This window comes from Pyrgilauda ruficollis, unplaced genomic scaffold, assembly GCF_017590135.1.
Source record: "Pyrgilauda ruficollis isolate IOZ18807 unplaced genomic scaffold, ASM1759013v1 scaffold28, whole genome shotgun sequence".
NCBI classification, from domain to species: domain Eukaryota; kingdom Metazoa; phylum Chordata; class Aves; order Passeriformes; family Passeridae; genus Pyrgilauda; species Pyrgilauda ruficollis.
In genome coordinates this window covers 9,672,631-9,695,682 of record NW_024524155.1, presented here as the reverse complement: position 1 = coordinate 9,695,682, position 23,052 = coordinate 9,672,631, and the positions used below count along the sequence as shown (strand labels likewise).

The window sequence follows — 23,052 nt, the reverse complement described above, 5'->3', positions numbered from 1 at the left end:
ACCCCCCTACCCAAGCATTTAGGTGCCAAAAGGCTGTTGGGAGTGCACGTTTGTGAAGCGCAGCTATAAATGTTGGAGGGTGTGACACAGATATGTGCACAGAAGCCTGTAAAGGAGGGCTGGAGAGGTCAGCCAAGTCCTGCACTGCTCATAGCCATCCAGACAGGCTGAGCAGGAGCTGAGGATGGATTAGCAAGCTGAGAGTACCAGTTGCCTATTTTTCCAGAGCATGCATGTTTAAGTAGCACAGAAACTCAGATGTATACACCTCCAAAAACACACAGTTCCTGAATCACATTTCCCCCCCACTCTCCCCTGAGTCACCTCCTGTTGGGAGCTTTGAAAAGCTGAAAGTAGGAGGACTAAGGAGAGTTTTACCCAGCCTCCATCTCCTCTCTAAACAGGCTTGCCTCATCCCTCTGTCACATCCTGAAGGACTTCCTTGCATGCCCAGAAGTGGATGCACAAAGGGTAAATTCTGTTAGGAAGGGAGCAGAGATGGATCCTGCTTGAGGGATCTCATGCAAATTCCTGGCACTTTCTACAGGGTATTTCAGTAGGAGTGGCCCAAACCAAACCACCTCGGTGGAGGTGAAACATCACATCCTTTCTCTTCATTTGACCCTTCCACTACAGGCTCAGCCTTACCTTAGTGTCGCCTTTATTCATGTCATTTGTCACAGGAAGGGAGACGGCTGTAAGGTAAGGGGAGGGGGTAAAAAAAGGAGAACTTGTTATTCATCTCATCTGGAACACAAGCAGAGAAATATTATTCTGCTAAAACGGGAGTGGAGAAGAGGGGCATCTCTCTCTGATGGAAGTAGCAGCTGGATATGTGCACTGTGCCCCTCAGGGAAGGGAAGGGAAGGGAAGGGAAGGGAAGGGAAGGGAAGGTGCCTAGGCTGGCAGGGCCCGTGCGGCGCTCGGCAGTGACCTTGCGGCGGCCGCTGTCCGCGGTGCTGAAGGGGCCGGGCCGTTCCTGTCCGCGGTGCCGGAGGCGCGGGCGGAGCGGGGCCGGCGGGCGCAGCGCTGCCGGGGCCCAGGGGGACACGGACCCATCCCAGCCCCACTTACCCGGCACGGCCAGGAGCAGGACGGCGAGCAGTTCTGGCCGGCTCATGGTGCTGGCGGGATGGAGGCAGGGAAAAAGGGGCAGAGGGCGAGACTGTCGTGGCGTGGGGACTCCAGGCGAGGTGCCGGAGGGAGACCAGCACGGAGCGTGTGTATCTACGCCAGTGCCCTGGCTGAAGATCCCAGACGGGGCACTGCAGCAACCGGCTAATTTATATATCTCAGCCCTCGGAAATGGCGTCAGGAGGAAGCCACCTCCTCCACTGCCCCCTCCCCTCGCACACAGGCTTCCCATCAGCCTCCATCACTCCCGGGTGTCGGAGGAGCCCCGAGCTCCCCGGCTGCCCGTGCAAAGGTGGCAGGCTCTGGTTGCTCCATCTGCTCCCACTCTGCAGGCGCAGGAAGGCTGGGAGGTGTGTTTCCAGGACACTGCTTTTCCGGCACCTGACCCGACACTGGCAATCTGCAGCACCTCTGCACATGTGCCCTCTCTCTATGTACCTGGAGCCAGACGTGAGGCACCTCATGTGTTCCGGCCAGCATTGCAATCTGGAGATGGTTTTGCCCTCTCAGGGCGCCCTTGTCTTTCACTGATCAGTTTAGAACAGGTGCTGAAATTTTTTGATGTCTTTTAAAGACCTCCACTCCAGGGTACCATGAAAAGGGCTTGCCAATGGACATGGTAAGTCCCAGCAGTTCTATGAAAAGTTTGTTAGAAGGATATTACTTGGGGTAAAGATCAAAGGCTGGTGCATCTGCTGTCCACCTATGACTCTGCAAGCAAAATTTTAATAGGTTGCTACCCTTTGTTCAATGCTTTATAACCCTCTTTAGCAATACCCTACACTCCAAAATTGAAGTAACCAAGATTACCTGGCTGCCAGTTTTCATTGACAGGGGAGAGAAAGGAAACAAATTGTGTAATTCTCTTAGTCACAAGCATTTCCATGCTTTTGAAAAAATGGCTGTCTATTCTTTGGATGGAGCATCTGTCAGGTCAGTCAGCTGGATTCTTTGTTTAAAGTGACTCCAATGCATCTTTAGGACAATGCTTCTTTAGGAATAGCAGCTCTGCTACTCCATTCTATCCCTCAAGCAACTTCAGAGATCACAAAATGCAGGACTTAGACTAGAAAACAAAATTCAGAAAAACCCACCATCTTTCTTTCCCACCCTGCCTCACTCTGCTCACTGGGGAGTCCTGCAGTCAAGAAATTAGAAGAATCTAAGAGGTCATCACTTGTCATCTGATCTAAGATGACAAGAACTTTTCTATGAGATTAGGCAGTACAGACTGTACCATTGTTTTCCCTTTCTCTTTCAGGTGCATATGGAAATGTGTTCCCAAATATCCTCTAATATCTATCTGATTTAAATGCATGCTTCGAAAGACACATTTGGATTGTAAAAGGCCATTCATACAAAATCAGATCTCCTCTTGTCTGTTGCATTTTCTAGTTAAATGCAGAGAAAAGATGGAAATAAATTGATCTTCTGAACAGTGCTTTGTGGATGGCAGTGATGGATGGTTAAATGTTCATAAGTCTGTGAAATGAACACCCATGACAGTTCTTGTTCCATGGGGAACCTTCAGGAATAAGAGATATCCTTTCTTTTTGGTTGTTGTGTTGTTAGTTTTGTTTTGTTGGTTTTTCCCCTTTTTTTTTTTTTTTTTTTTTTTTTTTTTTGTGTGTGTGTGTGTTGTTGAATTATTTACTGGAGAGGAGGGTTGGGGGCATTTTCCTCATTTAGGACACCAGAGCACATAAGTCTTTGAGTCTGAAAAACTGAGCATTATTAACCTAGTAAATTCCTGTGTATTCCTAAGTGAGAAACAGATTGATTTGCTTATCAGGCTCTGTTTTCCTAGTCAATATTTACCTGTCCTTACATATAAATGCTGATTTTATTAGGGTAATAAATTATGTCAGTGCTAATCCAGTTTCTTACATGAAGTCATTTTCTTCTCTGGGGCCTCTTTTTGAGAAATTTAATAGGATATGTAGTGCCCATAACGACTTTTTTTTCTTCTCTTTCTCAAGGTGTGGTCTTGCATCCATTAAATTAATTACAAAGGAGAAACTAAATGCTTTCCAGGTATGGCATGCATACTTCCACTGTAATAGCACATGAGGGATGATGAATTTTTCTATTTTTTGCCCCAGAAAAATGGATATGAAACTGTTAATCCAGCAATCAGTACCTCTGCTATTGGATTTTTTCTCATTAGGCACAGCTATATTAGGAACTGTCACAATAAAGCATGCCAGGGAAAGATTTGTGTCAAAAGAGCAAAAGTGATCAAATAAAAAAGTGAAAGGTATTCTGCCACTCAGAGAAAGGCAATGCCTGGAGCAGACTACAAGGAAAGAGCAGGTTTGTGAGTAGTTTGTGTTTTAGTATTTAGAAAACAGGAGTAGATCTTGAATGGGTGGCAAAGAAGTGAAGATGGACATTTCTGACCACTTAAATAAAAAGCTGTTGATGTCTATAGAGAACAATTCCATTTTTCCTTATAGCTGCACAATTTCTCGTGCATGAAGTGCAGCGGGACTGTGGAGAGCCAAATACCGTGGCCTGTCTGCAGTCACCAACATAACATGTGCAGATGGACAAAGAGATATTTGCCTTCCTAGCCTGAAAGTGATTTGAGAAGATGGCAATGTCCTGATGGATGGAAGCAGCCACCCAGGACTGTTGCATTATCTATGCTCTGAGCTGGGGGCACAAGGGGGTCAGCCTAAAAGCCATATTGATATATGATCTTTCTATCCATAAGATCATTTGATTGAGAGATTATGTGGCTTAAGTGCTATTCTCAAGAGTAAAATATTTTTTACTTTATTTCAGAATTCAGGAAGTAAAGCCAAAGGGTTTTGTGTTTGTGAGCTACTCTGAGAACTTTGTTGTCTAATTTCTTGGCCGAAACTGGGTTAAGAATTCACTCATCTTCTGTGCTTGGAAACACTGACACTGCATTTCAAACAGCTGTGATTTTAGAGATCCTGAGGCACATAAAGAGGGAAAGTATCATTTTCATGAAAATATCAAAAAGGTTTGAAGCCAAGGCACAGCTAATACCACATCCTAACCAAAAAGCAAAAAATAGGCAACAACTACCTTTTTGTATATAAAATCAATTGATAACTGTTTGACTGAAAAACTTGAATGTAAGGTCATTGCAAAATTACTAGCAAAGTCTGTTAAAACCCCCACATCACACCTTTTCTTCATTCCCGCCTTAGTCAGTCACACTCAGCTCTCAGTTCCCTCATACAAGCCTTGCTTGTCTGCCTGTAAATAGAAATAAGCTTCAAAGCTCAGATTGCTGCTGTGAATACTCATCTGGCTGCTCAAAGGCAGTCCTCTCTTCTTTTTCAGGTCAGAAGCAAAATGATGTTGACTTGCTTTGATTTTCTTAGTCTAGACTATCCTTGCATCAACCTGCAATTCATTTATTTCCCTGTTGAGAGGTTTACTTACACCCTATAAAAAACCCCATCATTGTGCCAAACCTGACAGTAGCTAGCTCTGCCTATCTGTTTTTATCCTTGCCTGGCATGCATGGCTCTCACAGCAAATGGAATATGTTCCCTGCTGGAAGAAGAGATTTCTCTGTAGTGATCACAGAATACCATCTGGACACTCTTACAAATAGCTTGGATCTCAACATAATTGTTCTAAATTTTATTCAAACACCAATCTGGAAAATGCCATACCCCTCCAATACTATGGTCAGTTTACCTGGCAGTTACAGAAAACCTTCATTGATTCCTGTGACCCCTACTGAATCTGCAAAAAGATGTGGAGACAAACTTTCTTCCTGAACAGTGATCTCAAACAACTTCCTCTGGAAATTCCTGATTGTTCCTTTGGCTATGGTTTTATTTGACTTGTGACAGCAAAGTTTGCATGATGCTGATGTATACAGTAAGATAAAACAGTTCTGTAAGTTCTAGACTGGTCTTAAGTCCATGAGAACATAATTGATATTGTTTACTTACCTCTGAAGCTAGAGACAGGCAGTCCTTTTTACTGACCTGCAGACACTACTAGTGTTCTTGAGACTTAAGGGAAAAAAATAGGGACAAAAGTGACAAAGGTCCATGGAGCAGCACTCCTGTTCTGAGGGGTCCATAAGCCCATCAGACAGCCTCTGCCAGCAGCTCACAGCCAACAGATGGATCCTCAGTCACCATCAGCATCAGCCCAGATTCTGAACATTGACTGACTGCCTGGTATATTTTGTAGAGATCACTTTTATTCCTCTTCCTTTATATATCCAATCGGTCTGTCCATTCCAGGCCAGTTGCTCAGTAAAAACCAAGTGAGCCCCAGGGATACGTGTGTCTCCTGGGCTGCCCACAAGGCCAGAGTTCAAATGTTGGGAGCATTTGCAAGGGGCTTTCTCGAAATATAAGTAGGTGCACTTGGAGTAACTCTTCCAATTAATGGAGATGAAATGGCAAAATCCCTAATTAAAAAGCAATTGCAATTAGAACCTTCCCCCCACCCCAATGGCAAGGTTTAGAATCTTGAAACACATAAACAATTTCCATTCTGGATGCTTTCTTTGATCTCCCGTTGCTCACATTGGAAATAATGCACTTAAAGAGATGACAAGACAACTGAGCACAGAGCCTGCTTCCCTGCCACTCTTGAAGAAGGATGAAGGAAGAGTGTAGAGGATTCATGCATGTACTGCTGACATATCTCTGTCCCAAAAGCCAGACTTAAGGACTTTCATGGTGCTGCTGTCCCCACAAGATGATTATTATTCCTCAAACAGTGGCAATAGCACATCCCTGGAACCACCTACCTGAAGATATGGAGCACAGGGACACAACACTTGCTATTTTGGGTTGGAGTAGGGAGCTGGAGACCCTGGGCCCTCCCCCAAAGACAGGGACAAGGGCTGGGGTGGAACTAGGTCCTCTTCCTGCCTGTGTGCCAGGCTGAATCCCAGCTTCCAAGCCTCCCAAAAACTGGGCACTGACCCTGATATTTATTTTACAGTGCTACACAATGTTCTAGTGTTAATTAGAAGTAGCTAGCTTGATTGTCCCTCTGAGAGTCTCTTGTCAGATTTGGTACCTTCCTCAGCTTTTTGGTATTAAATGCCACAGCTTGCTTAAACACAGCAAAAAATATCTCATCTGTTATTTTTAAATTACCTATTCTTCTATTCTAAACCTAGGAAAGACAAAAACTCTTTCTCTTCCCTAGTCCAGTGAGGCTTTCATGATATTTGCATTTCTCTCTTACTCATGCCCTTTCCAAGAGAAACAGTCTCAGTCATCTGGTTCTCATGAGGCTCCTTTAAACCTGGCTACTAGCCAGTGAGTCCCACAGGTTAATTACCTACAGCATATAATTACTTATAACACAATGCAAAGAGATCCTGGGGTATCCTTCTCTCACTAGAGCACTGTCGCTAGGATATTTTTAGTCTTCACTCAGTGACCCAGAACCTTTCTGGGGATACCTGAAAAAACTTGGTTTTCAGTTTGGGAATGGCTATACATAGATGTCTCAGGAATCAGTATCCTTGACGATCTATTATTCCCTCACATAAAAGAGGGAATAATGTGGAGAGGTCAGGGAGGAGTTCTGGAGGGTTTAGACATGCTCCAGCAGCAAGTCAGTAGTGAAGAGTTGCTCCAGCCTGCATCAGGGAAATTACTCAGTCTGGATAAGGCAAAGAAAACAATTCCCACCCTGCTGGTCTCACATTGGCACCTCGGTCCCTTCCCTCCATCCACTCAGCCTGGTTTGGGTCAGGCTGTTCTCTGCACAGCCTGAGCAGAGCTTTGGGTAGCCTGTGCAGTGCAGATGGCTCCTACCTCAGATGTTCTGTTGGTAAGGCAGTTTTTGAACATCAAATTTCATGTTAATGCTAGTTAATGAATGTTCTCTTCACAGGCACAGCAAGCCTTTTTCTTCTCTACTAAGCAAGGAACAGGAGGAGGTAGCCTTTCAGGTATTAAATTGCTTGAGAACATCAGCACAGAGCAGCTTGAGGAACAGCCACAGAATCTTAAATTACAGTTACTGGGCTTTTTTTCAGCCTGCAGGAGCTCAGGTTTCTTACCTGACCAATGCTTTTTCTGCACAGGAGAGTAGGGTTTGTAATGCCTGTCCTTGGGGAGCAGCCCAATTAATTTCTGCAGGGCAAGGAGACAGCAGCGTGAGGCACCTTCAAATGCAGCAAAGTCTCTGCTGAACCTACCTCATTCATGTACTCTGCAGACAAAATAGTCCAGGCAGATTCCTCCACTTGCAGGATGAGCCCAAAGAAAATTTGGGAGATCCTGAAGAAGTCCTACAGCTCCCAGTTTGCTCCGTTGGGAGGAAAGGGTTTGGACCACTGAGCACCACTGACCTTGCAGAGATCTCCTCTCTGTTGGTACTCAGAGTTCAGACTCAATCTCTGCTACTAAGTGCTTGGGAGAATGTTTCAGGACAAAACACACTTTCTGCTTTGCTGGGGATTAAAAAAAACCCCAAAACAACAGGGGAAAAAAACCCAGACCATCCCTCTCTTTCTGCTTTTTTCAGTTTTTACTGAAACAAGATCTGCTGGCTCTCAACAGCTTTTTTGTTTGATGGAGGCAGCTAGATAACCAGAAGCATGGTGAAATCCATGTCTTCCATGCCATGTAGGAGGCAACTGTTGTTGTGTGTAAAAGGAGCAGAAATAGAAGGGTTTCCCCCAGGCAGAGAAGATAAATGGGTACTATGCTCACTTTGTGTTTAAAGCTGCAGTGAGTACATGACTTTCTGTACTGAGGGGAACATTAAGCTGCTTGACAGATTCACACACTGAGACACTGGAAATGTAAGGAGAAAATGTGTTATTTGCATTTCTAAATAAATTGTTCATTGAGAGCCTGAACCCAAACACAGATCAGTAGAAAAACTTTTACCCTTTCCAGTGGGTTTTGGTTTCAATTCTAGACTTAGCTTCCTTCCCTGAGATTGCGATGCATTCTCCAGAGGAAAGGATATAATTTAAGTGTATTTAGGTATTTAGGCAAGGGGTAAAGGTAATAGTGAGGATAACACCTGTAAGAAGGAGGAATACCTGCTCAGACAATGTCTTAAAAAAAAAGAAAAAAGAAAAAAGACATCAGTCAATGTTGTTCATCAACAAAAGTAAAGACAGGAAGTCAATTTGAAATCTGTATATACAGGGGGACAATCATTGCCTTGGTCCTGCTGGCCACACTACTGCTGATCCAGGCCAGATTGCCGTTGACCTTCTTGGCCACCTGGGCCACCTGGCTCATGGCAGCTGCCAAATGCACCCCCAGGTTCTTTTCCACCAGGCAGCTTTCCAGCCACTCTGTCCCCAGCCTGTAGTGCTGTGGGGTTGCTGTGACCCACATGCAGAACTCTCCTGTTTCCTGTACTGGCTTTGCATCCCCTCTGTCCTTAGCAGCTTAAGTGCAGCCTTGACTTGTCCAAGGACAGGGGGAGCCATGTATTGGTGCTCTTATCAGCTCCTACTAGAGGTGATCTCTTAAGCTAAATACTTCTGGCCCTGCCTGTGAGGATGTATGGTTTCCTTGACTTCCAGACACCACCTGCTCCTTTTTAACTTGATTTACTTGGTGCCAAACCATGCAGGTGTTCCCCATGCTTTTAGAGGTCCAGTAATGTGGTTCTTACTTCCAGCGAATTTGAAATGTGAAATGTGAAATGTGGAGAAATGGGTGCAAGTCTAACAATGAAATAAGTGTCCTAAATAATTTCTGTTGAAACTCTCTGCAGGATCAGTGCCTCAGAGAGCAATGCAGCTCCCTCCTTGGAAGTTGACTAGCAGGATATTTTTCATGGGTTTTGATGATTATACAAATTGTTAACATCTATTTTGACTGTATTTTTAATAAATGAAAGCAGAAATTAAATGGAATTTCTTTTCAAACTTTTTTTCAGACCCTTTGAACTGAAACAATTCTAGTTCACCGAAATATTTTGCAGAAACACTTTTCCATATTTTGATCAGCTCTATTTATTACTGTTCCAAAGCCCATCTCTACCACCATCAACTGGTATGTTTATAGCCATCTGGATTACAGGTTACTCATGTTTTTAAAATTATTATTGCATCTATTGGTGCTTTATTAACCTTTTATAAACAGCAGGTACACATTGTACAATAGCCACAAAGAGAATTGTGAGTTCAGTCCTGACCTTTTGTTCACACTCCTGGATATCATAATTACTCCAGTTTTATTTTATTTTATTTTATTTTATTTTATTTTATTTTATTTTATTTTATTTTATTTTATTTTATTTTATTTTATGCAATTGCTTCAAAACATCAACCATCTGGGGTTTATTCCTTGACTTAGGCTAAGGAAGGAATTTTTCATATTCTGAGAGCAGCTTCATTAACTGGAAAAGGTGGGTAAGCAGAAGAGCCTATTGAAAATCCACATGTGGATCCAAGCACAGCTCTCCCTCCTGTGCTGCACCGAAGATGCTCTCAGGAAAAGCAGTGGCCCCAATTGCCCCTGCAGAGGGCCTCAAGAACAGCACAATTACAGGAGCTGCTTGTGTTCTGTCGTTAAAGAAAGCTCCCCAGAGACAATGTATTGCTGTTTGGTTGGAAGGTACTCAGTTGTCTAACAAAGCTAGTTATCCTAGATTTAGCCAGAGATGAGAAAATGAAATTTTTATCACTCCTATGAAAAAAAAACCAAAACAGAACAAAACAACAAACTAATTAAAGAAGTCAGACCCTCAGGGGTAAAACAAAACCACCACAAAGCAAGGAAATTATGTCAGTGAGTAAAAGTGAGCTGGAGACTTGGCTCACCTATTCCAGCTGCTGCTGTGTTTTCTCAGCTCAGAGGCAGACATCCACCCTGTGCCCCACACACCAAGGGAAGGTGCCTCCCCACTTTTGAGGGATATTGATATTTTCATTTTCATCTTTCTTATTAGAAGTATCCCTTTAACACCAGAAATGACCTTGGGATATTTTGACTAGTATTGGTGAATAATGAGAAGCTTACTATCATATTTAATCTCCTTTTTTTTTTAAACCATAACCCTCTCATGCACTCCTGATTTCAGCAGGATTCACATGGATTTTGGAATGATGCAGGGACAGGCTCTTTACTTCTTTCCTGCACGCAGGAGCCATGAGCTTTGGTTTGAAATCCTTAGAAACATAGTTGGTGCTTCTGCCTGAAGACACAGAGCTCCTGCATATTACTGGGGTGACTTTGACCATGGTGTTTCTGTTCCTACCAACATCCTGGGTGACACTGCTGTTTTTCTTGTATGGATTAAATTGAAACTTTTCTTTGGATCATTAGAGCTGAATGACGAGTTTTTACTCATGAGAAAGTTAATTTTGCAGTCACTGAGTGCTTGCAGCCAATGGTCCCTGCTACAGTGATAAATGGAGGCTTTAAAGAACTTCCCGGGACAGACATTCATCCAGCAGCAAAGCCTCCATTTTACTGTCAGGGACTAAGTTTTATGAAGTATTTTTTTACTCCCCCCACCTCCCCAATATCAATCACACTGCCATAGTCTTAATTTTACTCCTCTGATATACAATAACATTTTACTTTTGAACAAGAAATGAGCGGGCACAGAGTTTTATAGGAGAGGTCTGTTGAAGTGCAATAGGAAGGACGGGCTGGAGGTTATGCTCAGCACAGTGGGATGTTGTGTGATACCCAGGGATTGTCCTGGTCAAGGACTGTATCATGCACACACACTGAGATGCTGGAAAAGACCATTCAAACCTCTCTGTTTCTTTTACAATGCCTGTTATCTATGTTTTCTTCTCTCCAGAATATCCTGCCTGATATTTTATTTGCCTTCCCCCTTCCTATCCATCAAATTTTCTTTAAAACAGCCCTGTTTTCTGATTTTAATTCCAAAGAGCTCAATTTCATCCTGCGCTTTCCCTGAACACTATGTCCACACATCATCCTAACCAACACCAGACAATTTTGATCTGCTTTAAAGTGCAGCTCAGGACGTTGTGCTTTGCAGGTTTGCCTGCCATAGGTGTTGTCTCTAACCCACAGAATGGTAGGTACCAAGACCTAGTATAGCTCATCCAAGCCTTCACTGGAGGTTTGTGGTGTAAAGGAGAACCTGGGTCGGGGCTTTTGAGCTGCACATTTATCACCCTCTTCAGGAAATTCCACTGTCAGTCTGCCATCCCTTCTGTTGACTGTCCACATGCTGTTCTGTTGTGCTTTGGCTAAAAAGGAGATGTTTCAAAAGCAGTCTCAGCACAGATCTTCATTTTCTGCTTAGAATTTCTTTCCTTCTTGTCTTCCTGCTAGGCTGCACCAAGGCCAGATTTCCTTCTACAAGCACAGAACACAGCTTCCTAGTGCCAGCCCTTATCCTTCATGAGGATTTCACATTGGAAATGTTGCTCACAAGATCCCAGACATTCTCCATCTCCAGCATTGTGCATGAGGCATAACTTACTTTATGGAATGAGATCTGCATTTTCCTCTGGTTACATTGCTTGAGCTGAAGATCGTAAAGATACCTAGAAATCAGTCTGTTAACCTAATTCTATGGTCTTTGAAACAGCTGCCAGGAAGACCTGAGCAGTAATGTTCCCCAAGAAAAATATTCTCCCTTCCTAGTGATAGTAGAGAGAAAGACCTGCTTGAGTCATCTCCCTGCTTTCAGAAAATTGCCTTTTATTTTCTAGCAAATCATACAGCTCATTTTTCCTTTCCAGTAGTCACACAGGCTTTGCCACTCCCACAATTACTGCCAGCAGCCCGCTCAGGTGGCAGCAGCACCTGGCAGCAAATAGGTGCAAAGTAGTTGGGCAACTCACTGCATAGTTTGGCTCAATCCAGCACTAAGAAAGGTAGCAATGAGTTAGGTAATGGGCATAAGGAACTGGGGAGAATGTTTCAGCCCATGATAAAAGCCTAGGGACCTGGTTTCTATGCTCAGTTTTGCTATTCCCTTCCCATCTGACCACTGCAACACATTTAATCATCCAGTGCCTCAGTTTGCTCTTTGGACAGGATCCTCTTTGTAGAGGGACCTAGGAAAGAAAGACCCAAGAAATCATTGATCGTTCATTTTCTATTTTTTTTTTCCATTTTAAATGGGATTCAGGATTCTTATCCTGCCTTTTTGGTCAAGAGATTAAATGAACACATAAAGAGTTTTAGTTGCAATTTTGATACACCACATATTTCAGCAAGATGTCACTTCAGTCCTGCAGGCTTGGCTCAACAGCTTTTTGAACTAAGAGGAGCTTTTCCTGTTTGTAGTCAGCAGGATCCAGCTCCCATGGAGGAGAAAGAAGAACATCTGAACTTTTAACTAGCTGGACATTATCTCTTGCTGCTTCTTGTGCAGCCTGAGTAATCTTAACTACAGGCTCTGCATTCCAGCAAGTGCCTCAATCACATTTCCACAGGACTCATGAAGCAGAAAACCTGCATGTCCCTGGCAGGACTCCACAGCTGCAGTGAGTAAGCACAGCACCCCTGAGGTGGAGGGAACTTTGCCAGTGGCTGCAGGTGAGGATTCACCCCTCTAGACTCTGAGACTTGAGGACAGAGCTGTCTGGGAGGGGAGTGCAGAGCACTTTGATACGTATCATCTCTGATACCGCAGCCAGCCATCTGTTCCGAGTTTATTAAAAGTGATGTACTCTGCTGGGAGGATCAGGAAGCATCTGCTGGTGCATTTACATTCAAATCCTCACAGCAATCCCATCCATCCTCCTTTTTTAATTAATCAAACCCACTTTTTGGTGAAGGCACACAGATAAACGCATCCTCTGTAAATGGGAGCACATATTATGCTAATACCATTTAATAGCTAATACACAGAAAAACAATTAAGTGCAAGTAGCATCATCTCTCTCAGGATTTAAGAAAGCTGTTCTGACAGAGATCATTCCTGTTTAAAGGATCACCATCTAAACCTGGCTTATGCAGCAGTGCAGTTTTGCTGCTGCAGAATTGCTAATCAGCTGCTTGGGACAAGAGTGATGAACTGAAGTGCACACTCCTTGTGACCCCCATATGCAAGGGCTGGAGTGTGCTGAAGACCCCCCAGCAGAGTAATGACCCAGGGAGTTTGGAGGCAGATGCTGCAGGGCAGGTGTAAATCCTGTCTGGGTGAAGGGACAGCAATAGGATGCTCTACCCATCTGGTAGCACTGCATTGGACTGGCACAGCTTCTTTGAAAAGGTGAAGAGTTGTTTCTCATCACGACCAGATTCTCAGAAGGGTGAGGAGGAAAAAGGAGGTGACAAGGCTGCTGGTCTCTCAGTTAACTCTGTTTGGCATTGGGAGCCCATGGTGGCATTCCTGCTGGTGCTGCTGCCTACACTGGTTACCCCTATGGTATCAATAAATGCACAATGCTGCGTGGGACTGGCTCCCTGCGTTCCCCCATGGGTTCAAAGCTGGCTGCAGTGGCAGGCTTGGCCTCCCAGGGTGCCACTGGCCAGGGTACAATGGGATTTACTCAAAAGATTGGAATCCCAGTAACAGATTGCGTTTAGCTCTTGGTACAAAACCTCTCCTAGAAGTGGCAGGACCTCAGCATCCTTCTGTTGAGGGGAGCAGCTCCTGTGTGTGGGGAAAGGTGTCCGAATAAAAGCTGTTGGCAGAGGTTTCCATGAGACAAGACCACGGTAGTCTCCAAACCAGGGTGGTTGGTGTCTCTAGGGACTCCTTCCAAAGCATCTCCTTCCAAACAGAGAGAAAGAAGAAATGGAACATTTGTCCTTTGTAAATTCTGGTCTATGCCCAGGGTTCATACCTGACTTACACATGGAGTGGTGGGAAGGTTCTTCCAAAGTAAGTCTGAGATTCTGGGGGCACATAATGCCTCTGTACCCAGACCCTCCAAGTGAGTGAGGGGGTTTTGTTGTGCAGAGGGAGGGATTGACCTTCCCCACTACCCTACAAAAGGGATCAATATTGTCAATGGCAGCAACAAAGGCACTGAAAAAGTGGGGACACTCAATGCTGAGAAGCCTTGGGGCTGTGGTTTTGAATTAGTGCTCATGATATAATCCCCTCTATCACTTTTATGGAGCATAAGGGGCAGAGGGGATTTCTGTGTGCTTGGAAACTATGTCAGTGTCTCTCTCTGCAGCTATTATTAATAGACAGATGATACACAAATTAAATAGAAATCTTATACTTCTCAGCATGCCATTCCTTATCTTCATACTTTGGATATATCCGCAAGGCCTTTTTTAAACACAACTAGTTATTTTCTGAATCCTTTCTTACAGTTACAAACAGTAACATTGGCTGAAACATCTAGAAAATGGAAAGTGCAGTTGATCCTACCCTTCCCCAAATACATCACTTCTGGTAGGCAGGGCTTTTCTCATGGAACACTTGGCCCTGTGGCAAAGCCCTTCTCCCAGGTCAGAGGCAGCAAGTTTACAATCCTAGTCCTTGTTTTCCATTGGCAAATAAGGGAGTTGCAGATGCTGAGAGACCTTAGGAAGACATAACTTACTTTTTACCTTCTGTTACTGACATTAAATGGCCTTTTACTTATACTCTTTAATTGCAAACATCGTTGATGAATTTGCAAAGCTGAGCTCAGAGACTGGACAAACTGCATTATGGGTTGTTAGCCTCATAGTAACTGTGGAGCAAATAAATATGTGCATGAAGGGATATTTAGCATTTGTAGGGCTGGAAATGGAATTAGTGACAAGACAGAGTGATTTAAAGAGCAGTGGGTCTCATTAGGCTCAGATCAGACAGCAAGAGATGTGCTGATAAGGACAACTGTCATGTGCTTTCCTCGGTGCCTCTCCAGAAGGGACTTGCTCCCAGCAGCACATTTTGAGTGAACATACTGTTCTGTGGGCAGCAGAGGTAATGAAACCTGGGATTTTCTAGTCCCCTCAGACAGCCCCAGCACATGGTCTTGGCTCCAGTGTCTGTGTCACTTGCCATGTGAGTGGTGCTAGTGCTGCTACAGCATCTGCCACCACTCAGGCCAGTGCAGCATTGGAGTGAGGGCCCCGCAGGCAGCTGCTGCTGGCTGGTGTCCCTGAAGGAGCCGAGACACACTGGGTGACATCTGGCTGCTGAGCATCTTCCCAAAGGAGTTCTCAAAAGTTGTTTTTGTGGGAATCGTGCTTTTAGTCCTGAACTGAACCCTCTGACGGAGTAAAACTTGCTGGTTTTCACCTCATCCTTGCCTATTAGGTAAAGCAAGGAACGCAGCTTTCCTCTGTATGACCCCATTGCAAAGTGAATCCTAGTGCTTTCAGCTGGAACTGTCAGAGCCAGTCAAACACTCCCCAAGCTGCATCACCTACTTCATCTCCAATGAAGCTCATCTGCCACCTTCTTCTCCATCCCCCAGGTCAGTGAGGTCCCTCTGAAGTCCCCTGCCACTGGCATGACATTTGACCAGCTACTCAAAACAGCGCAGTCACCACCTGCAAACCTGGCTGTTTCACCTTCTGTCAAATCTACATGCACCTCCTTTGGAGTCTTGTTTCAGCCTTTCCTCCTTGTGTCTTTATTAAAGTTTTGCAGCTGCTTGCAGTGCAGTTCTGAAGATGTGGGCAAAACCAAAACCAGTGAAGGAAGCAGAGTGGCTCCGGATGAGCCCTGCACTGCAAGGACTTTTCCCCCTTCTCCATGAAGTGGTGAGCAATGACTGAGAGTTAATGATCCCTTCTAAAACCCTCTATCTGACTAACAGGTGACTTCTAGCCTGTCTCTGTTTCTACAGCCCCCTGAGGTAATGAGGGAAGAAGAAAAATCCATGTTTTTTAGGAAAACCCTGCTGGTATTTGAGGGGGTAGTTGAAGTGTCTGCCTGTGGATGATGTTGATGCCTGTTTGGTATTTCCTGGGCAGCTGCTTTTGATTTTTCCCCCTCATGACACAAACTGTTGTGCAAAACGGCAGGAGAAATATCTTCAGCATACAGTGATTATTGAATGTCTCTTTGATTAAAAAGAAGAAAAATTCCATTTCTTACAAACAAACCACACCTGCTGGAGCTAAAACCTTCCTTCAGAGGCTGCAAAAAGATTAAGTGCTGCAGAATGAAAAAATATGGGGTTTTATGTAACAGGAACATTCTTGTATCAGGGAACTCAAAGCTGAGAGCTGGTGCCTGCTTCACCTTTTATTTAATGACCTGAATAATTAGCAGAATAATCTTTTTAGAAATGCTCCAGTAGCAGCGCCCTGGTTGTTGGATAAACAATCTCCTAGAGGGAGAAAATGCTGCCAGTAATAAACAACTGGTTGGGGGAGCGGCAAGGTTAGAGGCAGTCATTAAGCTGGGAGAACATTCATCAGCACATTCATGGAATCCAACAAGTCAGAGCTGTTTCATGGGGCAGGCTAAATGAGGAAAATTATTTATTAGGAGAGTGAACAGAGATCATTACACTCTGAAGCCTGGTGTTAGCATCCACTGTGGTTTCAGTCTTGCAAACAATAAAATAATTGTTTTCTCTTGACAGTCATTTGCTATTAAATCCTGGATACCTTGTTCTCCTTCCAGGTGTTAGACTCCATTTTGGAATTTATCATGGGCAATGACAGAGCACTCAAGCCATGGGCATACCTGCTGTGCCCTCTTCCTCACACCCATCACCTTTTTACTCTCTCATTTCAGTACCAATTATTACCCTTCCAAAAGAATTTCGTTCAGGACTGAAAACTAAAAAGACGCCCTGGGGTACTGAGCAGGACTAACGTTAATATATCTCTGAAAATTATTTCTAATATAATAATTCTTCAAACTCTTTCTGAAAGAAAATGGTGAAAGAAGTACCATGTTATTGCCACTGGAGACCAAGAGCATATTGGATTTTTTTACTGCCTATGCACCTCTGTGTGAACAAATTTTGAGAAAATACCACCTGGTACAGCTGTGAGGATCAGAGGAAGGTGGAAGATTCACTCTAAATTCACAGAGATCTCTTATATTGACACTGTCATGGTTTCAGGTGCATATCACCCAGCTTCTCTCTGATTTTGACAAGACTGACTCCCAGAAGCATCAGGCTGAAGGGATCCCTTACAGAGCATCCAACTGCCCAGGCCTTCAGGGTGGATTAGGTAATGTGGGGCCTTCCAGCATTGACAGCCTGATGGACACATGAAGTCTTACACTTAAAGGAACTCATCTAAATGTTTGTCTGTTCTTGTGTTTTGAAAATTGAACTCTACAATTTTCTCCTAATGTCTGCTCTTTTCTTCAGATGAAGTTGTCCAGGATGGGATATGGAGGTGCCACACTCTGTGGCTCTTCTGTGCAGGATTGCTATTCACACTTCCCCAGCCCGCTCCCCAGTCTTCTCCATTCTAAGTCAACCAAACCTCTCCTCACATTCAGTTATTTTCTGAACTTCTCATTCATGGTGCTGTGTCCAGGGTCCTTTCCATCTCCTCTCTCTTCCACAAAGTGGGGTCCCCAAGGCTGGAGGCAGCAGTTCCAGCTGAAGCCTTGCAAGAGCAGCACCACCCCCTTATGTCTTACAGGGAAGCAGCTGAAAGACATTAGCAAGGAAGCTCCTGGGTCACACAGACAGGGCCTATGTTCCTGCCACCACCTCTGGTAACTCCCTGCCAAAACCTGCCCTTTTCCATCTTGAACCCTGTAAGAATTCTTGATTTACTCACATCTATTGGAAAGCTGTTTCAGTTTGTCATCCTTTGGTATCCTTCTAATTTCCAAATCATGGGCTTTCACAGGTACTATAAACCCATTTCTTGATTTGTTTGTTTGAATTTGGTTTGCTTGTTTTTGGATGTTTTTGCAATTGCTGCACAACAGCTCTTCATCCCCAGGTTTTTTGTGTTATTTTCCTTGAATTTTCTTTGTGGACCTCATTGTAGCTGTACATTGATTTCCCTTTTCTGCTTGCAGCACTTTGCTTTTCCACTTGCCCAGTTTCATCTTGAGGATTTCAGAGCACTTTTCCTAGTGATCACAATCGTTTTGAATCATGAGCCTGCCTTCCAATGTCTTTCAAGCTCTAACATCTTGGCTTTATTCAGACATCTTTTAGCTGCATTCCCTTCCCCATCATCCATTCTTCCACTCAGTGGTCAGACACAGGTTGAACACACAGTCCCTCAGTCTTGCAATGCTTTGAGCCACCTTTTACTCTTCCAATTTATAATGTAGCCACCTTTATTCTTCCAATTTATCATTCAGCTCTCCCAGTCAGTCTATATTGTGTTTCTCTGGTGCACACCTGAACATATTGACCAGGAAAGTGTCCAAACTTCTAGAATTAAGTCTGTTTCCCTTAACCACTGCACCAGAGAGGAAAAAAATAAAAAAAAATTGGCATGGTTTATTCTTGCTAAATCCCTGCAGTGTGTTTCATATCAACTAACTAATCTGCACCTGATTATAAATTGAGGGTTTCATAATAGGTTCTGGCAATCTTTCCAAGAATTAAAGTGAGATATGTTTAAATTTCTTGATTTTCCCTGCAATGCAGGGACTAAGTGTTCCCCTGTCATTCCTCTCTTATTCCCCAGCTACTCAAAAGAGATTGTTAATAGCTTGAAAATGGCTTTGCATGGTCCTTAAGCTCTCACAGATGGATTTTGTCTGGTTATGCAAGCTGGAACACATCTCACTAATCTAAATGTTCTTTAAGCTCTTCTTTCCTTATTCCCTTCCATGGCTTCAATTCTCTTGTTGTATGTTGCAGTTGTCTTCAACATCTGGTTATTGTGAAGGTTTTTAGTAAGTTTGAAGCAGAAAATGATGATAGATGTTTCAGTTTCTGCTGGGTGTCACCTCTCCAGAACACAACTTCATAGACTGTGGTGCCTTTAACTCTTTCCCTATGACTTCCTCAGATTTCCTCTCAGGACTTGAGAAAAGTGTGATGTACGAGCCATGCAATAGATACCCTATGATTGTATTAACACAAAGGATTCAGGAAAACTCCAAAGACTCTAAGGATCTACTCCTACATTTAAACAAAATGGAATACAACACCTACTGAGGCACCTCCTGTCCCTCTCTATAGACTCAGAGCTAATGCAGACATGTATTGATACAGGGAGCCCCTGACCTGGGAATGACATGCCCTGACTCCATGATTCAGAAGGCTGAACAATTGCTTTATTAAGCTATACTATATTACACTATACTAATACTATATCATACTGCTAAAGAACCCTGACCCTTACCAGACAGTCATGACACAGCTTTGACCTAATTGGTCAATCAGTCAAAACAACCATCACCAGTGTCCAGTTAACAAATCACTCTTCAGTAAACAATCTCCATAACACATTCCACATGTGCCAAACAACAGGCGCAGCAAATAGAGATAAGAATTGTTTTCTCTGCTCTCTCTGAGCTTTCTCACTGCCTTCCCCAGGAAAAATCCTGGGAGAGAGAATTATGTGTCTTTCCGTTCAAAGAGTATGTGAATACTACAGACATGTTTTAGGTGAGGTACATGACTTGGTGTTCTATGTTACACACACGGAATGTGTGTGTAACACAGAACACCCAGACTGAAACCCAGAAGACAGAAGTGGGCTTCTGATGTAAAGTATGGAGTGGGGTTTAGGTGTCTAAGAGGGGCATGTGAGGCTTTATAGAGAGACTCATCCCTCAGTCAGCTTGGGTACCTGACCCAAGATGAAGAGAGCCCTCTATGTCCTGAGCCTCAGACCCTGCAACATCTCCTCAAGGAAGGTGCCTACTTGTGGAAGGGAATGAGCAAGATTCACAATTTCATGTTATAAACAGGAGCCAGTGAGGTAGTGGTAGTGCAGTGCCTCTTTCTTACCATGACAATATTTAGAGCATATCCTCACCTTCCCCTCCCAAAAATAGAAAGCAGTATTTCAAGGTTTAATGCTTCTCTCAGTTTGATAGACTTCAAAGCCATAACTCCCATCCCCATGAGAGTCTCCTGGCCATGGGAGGCCATGGGCACCCCAGCCTCACTTTTGCCTGAGCTGTCCCCAATGCAATTGGAGCCTGAATAAATGAGTGCAAAGGAATATGTACTTAGTCTGCTTTTAAGGGCACTGGGATGGGAGAAGTGAGCTTGACCTTTCTCATTCTGTGAACACCACCGTGGGTGCTTAAAACTGAGACACAGAGGCTGAGCACAGTCTTCTGAACCAGGTTCCTGAGAGTGCTGGGTTTGCATTTCACCACTTCAGAAAAAGGTGCCAGTCCCAGCGGCCTAAATCAGGAAGAGGAACTCAAGTACTTTGGAGTCAAACAGAAGCCACCTCCGGGACTCAAAAAATAAGCTTTTGCCTATGCATGGTAGAGCACCAGATGGTTTGACGACGACTTACATTTTTTGGCAGGCATACTGCCACAGATGTTATTTGACACAGGTTAAGATGATTTTACACCTTTATTTGTTTTGCTCTACTGCATGGTAGAATTAAAGGTAAAATGTGGTAAAATTAAAGGTAAAAGGTAAAGGGTAAAATGTGGAAGATCAAACCATGAGACAATCTGAGTCCAAACCTGGCAACTGATAGCATGTAAGTGGTGGGCAGAGTGGAGAGGAAGGAGACAAGAAGAGGTGACTTGAGCTGCCTTTGTGCCAAGTGTGGGATTTATAGTAAATTTCTCGTAAGTGGGGTCTCCAGAGCAGCAGCAACCTGGAACCCGGGAGGTGGAGTGGACATGAGTAGATATGGGGCTGCTGCAGAGACTCGAAGAAGCTCCTGCAGGGAGAGAAACACTCCATGTATGACATTTGTATCAGAAAGGGAGCAGGAGCTGGATTTAAGATGGAAGAACAAGGAGATGGGATAGAGGGGTCTTCTGCCCTTTAGCACACAGCAGCAGGTATGAATATAGGTGAACAGATGTCCAGGGAATATCACTGTGGGAAGAAGCACTGGTTAGACAAGTCATTCCATCAGGTCCTAAAATGCCTCAAGGTCACTGAGTGACTTATAAAAAGGGAGCTTATTTTATCTGATCATATGACCAGGAACCCAAGACCTGAGCCTGAGTTTGTGCTGCAGACTGCTGGTTCACACCCCACTCTGGGAGCTCTGTTTCTGATCATGAGGAGGCTCTCACCTTTCTGTTTGGCTTCTAATACTTCTTCAGGCTTCAGCTGCCTTACTGTGGAAGCAAGGCATGTCTGTGGAGGTAGCAAGAACAATTTAAGCATGTGAATACAATAAAAAGCCACTTTCCCCTGGGACCCACAGCCTGGCTCCTGAGCACATCCCCATCACCAGGGTCCCCGTGAGAGCTGCTGTGATTTCGGGCAGAGGCACACCAGTAGGCACTTCCTTGGGTGAGGAGCAGGTGTGGAGAGGCAGCCATCAGCTCTGGGCATACACTGTCTCCAAGCTTTTCTCACCAGGATTTTGAATCCATTTGGTAGAGAATTCAAAAAATTCACATTTGGCTGGGGTTTCTAACTTTCCTTAGCATTCATAGCTAAAGATCTGAGAAAAATCTATCTGATTTAAAACACTCCAACTAGAACTAGTAATGCTTCTCATTAGAAAACCTGCATGAATTCTCTTATCAAGAGCCTGTGCCTCTGGTCACAAACTGGGATGCACTTCTTGGGGAAAAAGCAGAGAGCTGGGCATGTGTGTCAGCAACCTCTCTGAAGCAGACAGAAGAGAACTGCACCAAAAGCTTTTGTTCATCCGAATAAATGCTGAAACTGCTGCTGAAACTTGCATCCCAGCCACTCAGTTTGTAGCAAAGTTTAAACATTAAGAGCACAATAAGAGCTTTGAGGCTCCATGGCTCAGGTGCAGAGCTATTGTAGACTCATTTATTTATTGCACCAGTAATAAATACAGCCTAGTAGCTTCACTCTTGCTTACTTCTAATAAAGTACTCAGTGCAGGATCTTCTCAGTATACATCTACCTCATTAATTTTTTTATTGCATATACAGTAAATATCAACTAACATAAAGGACTGTCTAATTAAATCGTTTGCTTTATGAGTACATGTGAAATTAATTGGGGAGAGCAAAGAACTTTATTGGTTTAATCCACCTATTGCAGTTTGTACAGACTCTATTATGACATGTTTGCCCAACAAGCCTTTAAAATTCAGTAGTCACTATACACATAAAAGTCAAGCAAACACACGAAATAATGTGGAGAAACAAAGGCAAAAATCACCTTGTTAAGTAAGTAGTTTGATGCACTTATCCCAACCCATGTCTGATCAAACATCATGTAGCACAACCAAAGCCTTTTACAACAGGGGGTTTTGCATAATGTTGCCATGCAGCTCCTTCCCACATGACAAGAGAGCAGAGAGGAAACATCTGCTGATGTTTCTGACAACCTGGTGCCTGGCAGTACTTGTGTCTCCTGGCTATCATGCAGGTATAGGTGGCAGGGTTGGAGGTGGTCCACTACTAGAATCATACTCTGGGAGACAAACTGTGTTTCTCCACATGCCTTTCAGAGGAAGAGCTAGAATAGGGCCACCTACAAATAAAGTTGTTTGACCCTGAGAAGTTTGAATGGCCAGAGCTGCTCCTGTGAAATACTGCATTGACCTCCACACTCTTATGCAAGATGTGCTGCATGTGAGGATGTAGCCAGGGCTACTGCTGGGGCCTCACACCTCCCTCTGGTGCAGTGCGACTGCTCTGAGGAGGACACTCACACTTTGTTCTTCAGCACAGCTTCTATATCTATATCTGGCTACAGCCTTCCCTGAACCATGCTGGGTGTTGCAGGTGATATACCAGCAACACAAAGGAATAATGTGTTTAAAAAAGCACATCCTAATTAACTTTTTAATACTCATTTTCCCTAGCACCAGCCTCATTACATCTGTGTGTGTGAAATATTTGTTTAGCCAGTTGTTATTATATTGCTAATTATGAAGACTGCCTTGTTGCCTGGATGCTTCACCCAAGCCACAATATCACAACTACAAATACAGAACTATAAAATAAATCATTTCTTAATCTTCAAGATTATGTTGCCGTGCTGATCCCTGCACTGCA

At 43.9% G+C, this 23,052-nt stretch overlaps 1 protein-coding gene across 1 annotated transcript in view; it reads right to left on the bottom strand.

Moving 5' to 3' along the window:
• CHGA (chromogranin A) overlaps positions 1 to 1,159 on the bottom strand; it is a 13,718-nt gene extending 12,559 nt beyond the window's left edge. The window contains exons 1-2 of the mRNA XM_041471991.1: positions 1,075 to 1,159; positions 649 to 695 (exon numbers count right to left, since the gene is read on the bottom strand). Coding sequence (XP_041327925.1) covers positions 649 to 695; positions 1,075 to 1,120 — 93 coding nt within the window. The 5' untranslated portion in view covers positions 1,121 to 1,159. The remainder of the gene's footprint in view (positions 1 to 648; positions 696 to 1,074) is intronic.
• Positions 1,160 to 23,052: the final 21,893 nt, after the last annotated feature.